Below are 10,589 nucleotides of genomic sequence, written 5' to 3' on the forward strand. Positions count from 1 at the left end.
CAAACAAAGTATTGTCGCAGTCATCCAAGTATACAAATACTTATCCATTCAGACATATTTATGACAATGGTAAAGCTAAGGCTTAGCGGTTTGGGGTGGGGTGGGTGGGTGCGAGAGCTGGTGCCGGGAGGGAGGGGGGGGAAATGGGGGAGGGGAGGCCTGGTTGCACGAGGCGGGGAGTAAGGGGGTCATTGTGGCTTCGGAAAAGGGGGAGTGGGCATGGCGATGGGGGGCGGGGGGGGGGGGGGGGGTGTCAGGTCACTATGGTTGTCAGTCATCATCACAGAGGTGGAGTAGGCTAGAGGATGTCCTGAGTGTAGGAGCTGGACTTTGGCGTGGTCACAGAGTAGTCCTCATCACCCAGGTAGCTCCGGCGGCTGCTGTTGTGAACCGAGGTGTCCGTCACACTGCTGTGGAACCTGTCCGAGAAAATATACTCAGTGTTTATAATTAAACACAAAAGAATCAACGCAACACATGAGTTATTTTTTGTTTTTCACCTTCAAGTAGTAGATCTGAAACAGACAACAGTGATCATGGCTCACCACTCATTTCTCTGCTCAGATCTTTTTCAGTCACCCATTCATTCAAGTTATATGAGCGTGTTACTTTTGGTCTAACTCACCTCTTCTGCGTTGGTAGTCAAGTGGTTAGGCCACTGGACTCGTAATTGTGAGGTGGCGGGTTCAGGGGTTCGAGGTGAAGCGTGATGTTGTGTCCTTGGGAAAGGCACTTTACACAAATTTTCCTTACTTCACTCAGGTGTAATAGTCTTGGGTTGTGAACTCTCTACATCTCTTTTCCCAATTTTCTTAAATCGTTTAGCCTCCTGTAGCTCTAATCGTTTATTCCTAAGAAATCCCACAGATAATAAACACTCACCGAACACCCGGTGATCGGCTTCGAGAGCGAGAGCGCGGCCGTGCACTGGGGCTGAATGATCTGCCAGGACTCCGTGACCTCGACCTGACAGGGCTGAGGCCTCGACTGCCAGCGTAGTCGCTGATCATGACAGGTGGCTGGATACCATTGCGACGAAGCTCTTGTACCACACGCTCTCTGAGGAAGGAATAAAAAAATAAGGAAATTTCTTTACATCAAGTCACTAGTAGCTGTATACCCTTATCATTCCATAACAATATCATATACTAATGGAGCTAATGTCTTCGTAAGCCTAAAGACTCAGAAGCCAAAAGATATTTCAAAATTCCGATAACATTAAAAAACAAAGTGCAATCTGGACTATTCATAGTGGTATACTTTTCAGTAATAGGCATTTATTTTTCTTCTTTTGTACCTTTCCAACAATTATATAATGTAGAACCACGATTCCCTCAGGTTATTTTTAGAGGGAAAAGACTGAAACTGAGAAAAAAAACTAGATATAAACACAGAGGCAGATTTTAACAAGTAGGCCAGAAAGACGGACAGAGAGAAAGAGAAATGATTATATACAATTATGTCAACAATGTCGTTATATACTCTACAAAATTTTCAATGCTTATTAAACATTATTCCATTTGTAGAAAGGGGATTGTACTGGTAATGCCAAAAAGCTTTTTAATTCAAAACTGAAGGAAAAAAAATTGATGAAACTTGTCAACCAATACAATATCCACTTGTGGCAATATGACGCTACAAACGACTACAATGGGGAAACACCATCAGAAACTGTTTGTTCAGGTAAAGAGAAGTACATGTACACAATAACAGCTTTTTAGAGAGGGGAGAAAAAGCAGGATAAACAGAAAAAATGAACACTATGAACACTGCAGGAGAAACTGTACAGTCCAACAGATAAAGTCTGAGCAGGCCAGCTCAGTACATGTACATGATAGATACCAGACTTCAAAAGTGATGCAATTGAGAAGAAGAAGAGAAAGAAAAAGAAAAAGAAAGAAGAGTTAACTGATTTCTTCCAGTTCATTGAACCTGCTCAAACAGCCCCCTGTCTAAGACAATCTGTACCTTGCATTTTTTTAAACATCATAATGGCGCATCCAAGACATCCATCTGTGTAGGACAAAAAACTTTTCTCATCAACAATGAGTCTTGGACAATTTCGAGTGTATATGGTAATAGCATAACACCATCAATGCTCGTTATCAGCAGGACGTAGTCAGAAAAAATGTAAAGACACAATGCAAGAACGAAGAATGTTCGAAAAGTTTGACATTACATTGACATTCACTGACCTCTCAAACCTCTCACTGGTGAGCTGTCGTCTAATGCGTTCAATATCACCCTCCAGTTCCACGTTTCTCGTACGCAGAGATGCAACTTCACGGCTCTGACTTTGCCTGTGACAGAAAGGAGCAAAAATTGAAGATCCATACTTTATGAATTGGTTTGTTTGAGTAAAGAGAAACACATCGACACAGTTTCTGCCATTCAGTGCTGGGAAAATGCAAGAAAGACAGACAGAGACAAGAGAAGAAAAAAAAAGTAGGACCTAACAGTGGAGCCCTACAACCACCTGCACATCAGACTACAAAGTTCATGAAAAACAACATCAACAATATAAAAAACTACAACATTAACAATAAGTGAAATGAAAGAAAATAAACGCCAGTTTTAAAACCCTTCTCCTCACCTTGACTTAGTAATTTAAATCATTGAAAAAAGTCAACTCACTTTAGGTCAAGGGGATAAAAATGTTTTCCCCAAACCTGCACAAAGGATGGGATTTGTATCTGGGTCCATAGACCAACAAAGATATTTTTCTTTGTAGACACATAACAGCCCAACATGGAAAACCTTAAAAACACACACAAAACTATTTTTATGAAAGTATTTCATCAAGTATTTCCATCGTTCAGCTGGGACAAGGCATAGGTTGGCCGTAACAGGTATGGTCAAAGAAGTGCATTCCCTAAGCAATCTAAATTTCATCAAGGGGTGCACAAAGCATTCATCCGTCATCCGTCCGTACGTCCATCCGTCCGTCCGTCCGTCCGTACATACTTACATATCTACATACATACGTACATACGTATATACATACATATCTGTCTGCCCCGCTCAATATCAGTTGTAAGACGCACTGTGCTATTATCAGCTAGGAGGCTCGAAAGGCAAAAAAGTGACTTTCCATGAAATTTTTGTTTTTTGGATATATTGAAAGTTTGATGTCTTCTGCTTCATTTAATATAAAAATAAACAACTATAATCGACCATTAATATTTTATTTTGATTTATTTTGGAGGTGTGTGTGGTTTTTTGGGAGCGTGGGTGACGAGATAAAGGAATTTGGACCTTGCTAGTGTGTAGCTGTGAGATTATTTTTCTAACCATAACCTCATGGCCACCTTTGCTTTAACCAACTAGTGGAAAATCTTTGCTGTGAACTTTTTCATTCGCAACTATTTTTAGATTTTGACCCCTTTTCGAGCATGAATGGTTTGAAATATAAACAACTCTGATTGGTAAAACGAAGCAAAAACGGTAACTTCTAACTCACTTCAAGCTTGTTTAAATTACGTAAACAGCTGACAGTGTGGGCATGCCCTGCTAGCTGCCATCGTATGTCGATCTTTCAGTTTTACACATGGAGAGACTTTTCAAAATTCGTTTTTATGATGTTTTAGAGCTTTTAAAAGATTAACTCACTCACTGCCAGGCATTTCTCTGAAGGGTAACTGAGGAATGCCAGGCTTTCGGGACCATTTTCAAAACCTCACTGTGAGCTTATTATTTTGTGTACAGCATTGACCTTTTCCACAAACAATGACATTGAAACATACTCAACAATTCAAAAAAAATGTTTGTGATACCTTTATCGTGTGAAATTTTATGAGTTTGTGAATATGTGGCAAATTAGGGAAAAAAACTTTTACATAACATTTAGGTGCTTGGTACATTCAATCGATATGCATGCCTTTATATCTTTGTCTCTGCAAGAAATAGACGTTGTATCAACTGACAAAATTTGAAGAGTCACTATGAAAAGATATCTGACAAATTTTATATAACTGGAATATCATTCAAGTCATCAGTCCACCCATCCTGAGCATCAACATCAGGATGCGTGGTTGCAGGACGGGGCATGGCCACTGGGGGAGGGGTTCCACTATTTGAAGTTTGTTATGTAAACCTAGGAGGGTCTATGTCCACTGTATTCCTATCATTTGGGGTCTAAATCTACGTTGTGTGATCTTTTGACGTTCGCGTGACGGGCCTGAACTGAGACCGAGAAGCATCGGATCATTGGTCTGAGCATGGGGAACACCCGATTCTAGATCTAGGCCTAGATCTAGCACAATTTTCATCTTCACTTGTGTACGCACCTCTCCTATTTCCTTTCCTATACTCCTCAACTCTGTATGATGGTTCATCATCACTATCATCTGCAAAAAGATCTAAATCTGACTCTTTATTGACGAATGGGTCCGTCAATTCATATGTTCCGACCTCGTTGAGACGCCATCACTATCGTAACTGAGCGTTAGTAGTTTTTAGTTAGTTTCGGGTGAGTTCGAAAAAGTCCGAACTTATTCAAGGGAAGTTACTGCAACAATGCGGAATCGAAACTAAACAGGCTTATGTCGCCTACTTCCGACTGCCAAGCCCGAAACACGTCGGGGAATGTTTGAAAAATAGTAGTAAAAACGCACCTGACGGGTTTCGGGTTTGGCAGGCAGCGGTCTACGCGGATCACCCGACAGGGTTCGGGCATGGCAGTGAGTGAGTTAATTAACCTTCCTTTAGATCTCTCAGAGCCAAGACGCCACCGAGGTGGTCAATGAGCATGTGTGTTTGTGTGTATTGGTATATACGTACACATGAAAAAAACGACAGCAAGAAGACAATTCTCCAAGCCCAAAACACAGCAACTCACAATTTGCTCTCGTTGAGCGAGTGCCTGTCCTTGAGCATCTGTATCTCTGTGTTCTTCTCTTGTGTGGACAGCTGGGTTTGGAACTCCTTCTCTCTGTTGTCCTGTAGCACACCCTCTAGGTTCTTTACCGAGTCACGCTCTTGGTCAATCTGCGAGCGCAGCAGCTCCGACTCCTGGCGCAGGTCAGTGATTAGGTTCTGGAACTGTTGACGAGGGGGAAACACAAGAGAATAAAAAATAATACATAAATTACATTTTATTGATTGATCTCCGAGGAGAAATTTAGGTTAAAATGGCAAACATACAAGCATAAAGACATGATTATAAATACATACATACGTAAAAACATACATAAATACACTATATTTCACCAATACAGAACAATTTTATAAACATGCCATTGCTGTCCGTCACTGTTCAGCGCCCTGGTTTGGGGGGGTTTTGGGGGTTTTTTTCAGCTAGGGTTGTCAAGTCTTGCTCAAGGACACACCCCAGTGACCACCCACTTAAGCCAGAGTTACTGACACTTGCTTGACATTACTTTGAAGTCTGAAGTCACAATTCATTTTGCCACTGGGGCCCTAATGATTGAAAAACAGTAAATGCTCCTGACTAAATGATTGCAGAGTTTGTAAATGATTGTAATCCTATCCAAACGGCTCCTGGCTACTTCCAAATCCAGCCCAGCCCTATCTTATCTAGGACAGACCGGTTCAAATCTGGTTACTGTCCTATACAGGACTGACTAGTTTACATCTTCTTGCTCACTCACTCACTCAATCCTCATCCTCCTCCACAACCCTGATCTTAGGATCAGTAAGACGAGAACCAAATCTTCTCAGACAAGAACAAAATAATCTCAGGTGTACTGTGTACACATATAATGATCCATTGATGACTGAAAATAATGGAATAGTAAGCCGTTAGCCACCATCCGGAGAAAAATTCAAAATTCTCTACTAACCTGCTCCTTATCCAGCTCTGACGCAGCCAGCTGCCTGTTGATGCTCTCCTTCGTGGTCTCCAGGCGAGAGCACAGTTCCCGGGCGGCCGACACATCGGACAGCAGCGCTTGTTTGTCGTCCTCTGTCACACGAAGGTTCTCCTCCAGGTTGGCCACAGAGCGCGTCAGGTTCGAGACCTGGATCTCGTAAGCTTGGTGAGATTGCAGATGCTGGGAAGGAAGGAAAGTTGGGGGATGCAAAACTTGATGACAATTTTGTCAAGTGTGATAAACTAAGATAAAATATGTAAGATATGATATGATGAGACATACAAGAGGGATACTCCACTGAAAAAAATTGACACTGTGATTTTATCAGCTTCTGCAACACAAAATATACACACAAGGTGTCATTTAAACACATGACATTCCCCTTCTCTCATTCTCCCTCCTTCCCTTTCCATTCCTTATCATCTCTCTTCCTCACTCTCCCCTTTCTCTTTCCATTCCTTATCATTTCTCTTCCTCCCTCCCCCTGTCCCTCTCTCTCTCTCCCTCTCTCTCTCTCTCTCTCTCAAACTGGTATTTCTCCCCTACTCCTCACCTCCTGAATCTCTCGTTCCAAGGTGTCAACTTTGTCTCGCAACCGCCGGATCTCAGAATCTTTGGTCATGAGCTCCAGACGAAGATTCGAACCCTCACTCTCCAGCTGATGGCTGGCAGTCTGGTACTGCTCTGCCTCCACGGACAACTTGCGGTACTGATCCAGCAGATCTGTCCTCTCTTGTTCCTGGAGGGAGAAAATTTTGACATTGCTGAGGCAAAGAAATATCAAGTCATCAGTACATAAATGAAAGAACCAGCTGATCACAGCAGAATATACATCCATGCTACAGAACTCATCAAACAAAGAAGCTGTGCCTTCATTTCAGACAGACACAAAGATGTAGAATTTTGGAGGGAAAAAAAACACACAAGGCTTGAGAGATGTATAGAGAGATGGACAAACAGAGAGAAAGAGAGAAGGAGAGAGGCAGAAAAAGAGAGAGAGAGGAGAGGGAGGGAAGGGGAGGGAGAGGGAGGGAGAAAAAGAGGGAGAGAGAGAGAGAGAAGAAGGAGAGAAAGAGAAGGAGATAGAGAGGGAGAAAGAGAGAGAGAGAGAAATAAAGAGACAGACAGAGACAGAGAAAGAGAGAGAGAGAGAGAGAGAGAGAGAGAGAGAGAGAGAGAGAGAGAGAGAAAGAGAGAGAGAGACATAGACAAAAAGACAAACAAAAAAAGAGAAAGAAAGAAAACAAAATGTGTCCTCACCTTGGCACTGAGAGCGTCCTCGATCCTGCGCACCTCCAGGATGTACTGCTGCACCTGTGTCTTCAGAGACTCCTTCTCATCCATCACATCCTCCAGCTCCTGGTTCACTTTCTGAAAAACACACACAGACATATGATACTATTACTTGTGTGCGCATACTTCAACACACATCACAAAACATGTACACACACCCACATTCACACAGACGTACAGACATACAAACACACACACACACACTCACAAAAATACACACACAGACACACATAAGCATAAATACGACTGTATATATAAAACACTCACACAAACAACATCATTATTGCTAGTCTGATAAATAGTAACGACTGAAAAAGAAGATTCAAAGAAAAACGACTAGTTGCTGGGAAAAATATTGAGAACTACCGAGTTTACTTCATATGTTCTTATTTACTCCTGCCTGTCTGTCCCTATACAGCTGCTTTACCAAAAGTGTCACCAGTATAGTGACTACAGCTCTTTGTAAGATAGCACTCATGGACAAAATTGGGTTCAAATAAAGGTGGACTCCCCATTTTGAACTGCTTTTTAAGTACATTTAACAGCACTTGCAACACAATAAGATCATATAAGTGTCCTAAAATGGACATTTACCCGAAATCAAACAAGCCAAACAGTAGATCAGGACAGACCAAACACTACAACAGACCATCAGTCTCACTATTTTGTGACTGACCTGGTTCTCTTTGGTCATGACCGCCAGGTCGTCCTGCAGTCTCCGGTTCTCCCGTCCTGTGACGTCCTTGGTGCGGGACGTCTCCGTCAGATCCTCAGAGACAGACTCCAGCTGCCGACGCATGCTCTTCAGCTCCCGATCCTTCAGGTTCAGGTTCTCATTGGCGTGTCTGAAGGAAAGTGGGACCGGTGATTGACGGTTAATGTTTCATAACAACAAAAACAATGCTCACACCCACACTCATAAACACAAACACATACAAACGCATGTAAGCACGTACGAATGCACACATACACTCACACACACACACACACACACAAATACACACACAAAGATACTACTCGTCTTACACACTCAGCAGCACATTAGGACCTAATTTAGGAGGCAGGCTGCGTCTTCCCTGTTTGTCAGGGCTAACCCAAACTGAGTGGGATGTAGTATCCCAGCAGAAAGACTTTCTTAGTTAGGTACCAGTATCACTAAAGTTAAAGAATACAAAACCATCAATGAGTTATTGGACAAATGGAATAAATAACCATAGCTGGAGATGCTGTTTTATTCTGATTTTTCAGAAAAGTTGATTTTCTAGACAATCTTTTTTGCCCAGCACAATGAATTCAAACTGACAACTTGTCATAATGCACGGGTAAATACAAGCACATCACATGCAAACTTACTCTAGTTGAGCCTCAATTTCTCCTATTCTCAATTTGAGGTCACCGATGTACCTTTCCTGAAGACAGAAGGAAAGAAAAAGTGTGTCATAAGCAGGTGTAGTATACATATGTAGCACCAACAATACATATTTGCCCTAAACTCTCATTATTGAATTCAAACTTTATGTGAAATACAAATTATTACAGAAATGATCAACTAAACAGGCACAAAAAGAAATGCTGCTTGCCACAGTAAGATCTAAATGAAAATTTTCACAAAAATAAAAAACAACAAGAACGAAAACTTGTTGACATACTTCTAAAAAATCTTCCAAACCTACAATAATCACGACCTGCTTTCAGTGAGCACCGATGTCTATATTGACTTTACTCCTTCCATGCCAGTGGAGTTTCTATGGTTGTACTAAACAAGCATATTGTTAATGCGACAGGTAGGAGGTGGTGCTGAGAGAGGCCAGTTACTGAACTTACTTTATCAAATATGGTATTGGTAAGAATGTCACGTCTTAAGTGACCGTTGTAGACAAGTTCTAGTGTTCCAAACCAACAATACATCTTGGATATGGTATGGAAAGAGTCAAGTTCAACACAATGTGACGTGACACTGTTAAATGTTACCTTCATTTTCCCCCCTTCACTTAATAAGACGTGAAAAGTTTCTGTTCTGAGTTACCCTATCATGTAGGTGACTGTTGAGCTGCGCATTTTTCTCTGTCTTCTCATCCACCGCTGACTGGAGTACATCCTTCTCTCTATCCATTGCTGACAGATTGGTCCTCAGGACGTCAATCTCTTCCTTTTGAACCTGTGATGAAATCCCACATGCAAACAAAATATTTTATATGACAGTCACATATACAACATCTCAAACATAATTTTTCAAAAGTGAAGAAACAAAGAAAAAGATATCTCCAACTAACTGCTAGCACATTAACTCATTTTGGCATGAACAGCACAGCATGCCTCCATAGACTGATATACCTTGAGAGACTGATATACCGTTGAAATAGCATGGCTCCTGTCTGCTGTAACAACAAAGCGTACATCGCCTGGTTAATCCTATAGAACCATTCCACCCATTTCCCAGAACTACTTTTCAATGCATTAAACTCCTGCACGACAACCAAGGGAAGCAACTGCGACATTCTCTTCTATTGTTAGGCGTTTTTTCAGTTGTTTTGGCATAGTTTTGACCCACAGCTGCTGCCATTTTGGTAAACGTAAATTAATGTGGGCTAAGTTGGTCAGAGTAAATGAACGTGAAAGAGTTAAGAGACAGGTTTGATCCCACCCATTGATTCATGGTCCACTCCACAAATACGAGCATGACCTGACCCTCTGACCCCTTTGCACATGTGGTTAACAGTTACCTGAGAGACCCTCTGAAGATCAAGGACTCTCTCCTCCAGTGAGTTGACCCTCTCGCCCTGGCTGTGCAGCTCTTCCTCCCGACGCGTCAGACGACGTGTGGCGTCCTCTAACGTCTTCTCCGTCTCCTCCACCAGAAGCCTGCCGAAGCAAACAATATCATTTATCTCTTCACATTGAACACCGGTCTCTTGTGAAACGCCTAAGATATTATCCCCACAGCTATTGAATAGTTAGAACATTAAAGTACTTGTTCAACAGAACGATCCAAACAATTTGGTCGCATAAGTGCCAACTAGAGATGGTCATAGACCTAGTATAAAACTCCCCACGTCTTAGAGAAAAGAAAAAAAAACCCATACATTTCTAAAAGCTTACTTGAAGTTGTAAACTTTTATTTCAGATTTTCAAAGCTATGTTTCACTTTTTCTTCTCTATTTTCTTCATATTGATTGAAAGAATTGTAGAGAAATAAAAAGTTCAGACTGCAAAAATCACTTCTATTGTCAATGCATGAGCCAGAGGTCCACCACGCAGAACAAGATGAGCTGCCAACATCAAGAGGTGGAACTAACATTAAACTTTTTAAAAACAGATACAGCAAAAGTAAAGTTTTAAAAACAAGTGATGTGAGGAGAGAAAATGTCTCTCCTGCCCCCGCCACTCCCCCACCCCCCTCCTCCATATTCCAGTCTGTCCTTGTCCCTCTCTCCCTCCCTTCTCCTCCCATCCCTCTCTCTCTCT

At 41.8% G+C, this 10,589-nt stretch overlaps 1 protein-coding gene across 1 annotated transcript in view; it reads right to left on the reverse strand.

Annotated features, from left to right (window-relative positions):
• Positions 1-243: 243 nt before the first annotated feature.
• The window catches only part of LOC101858549 (centrosomal protein of 135 kDa), a gene marked incomplete in the record, with an annotated part of 53,199 nt that continues 42,853 nt past the window's right edge, over positions 244-10,589 (reverse strand). The window contains 11 exon segments of the mRNA XM_013081058.2: positions 244-419; positions 883-1,059; positions 2,196-2,300; positions 4,838-5,040; positions 5,802-6,011; positions 6,385-6,570; positions 7,092-7,202; positions 7,801-7,969; positions 8,478-8,533; positions 9,151-9,282; positions 9,848-9,986. Of these exon segments, the coding sequence (XP_012936512.1) occupies positions 299-419; positions 883-1,059; positions 2,196-2,300; positions 4,838-5,040; positions 5,802-6,011; positions 6,385-6,570; positions 7,092-7,202; positions 7,801-7,969; positions 8,478-8,533; positions 9,151-9,282; positions 9,848-9,986 (1,609 nt within the window).

This window comes from Aplysia californica, unplaced genomic scaffold (genome assembly GCF_000002075.1).
Source record: "Aplysia californica isolate F4 #8 unplaced genomic scaffold, AplCal3.0 scaffold00113, whole genome shotgun sequence".
NCBI classification, from domain to species: domain Eukaryota; kingdom Metazoa; phylum Mollusca; class Gastropoda; order Aplysiida; family Aplysiidae; genus Aplysia; species Aplysia californica.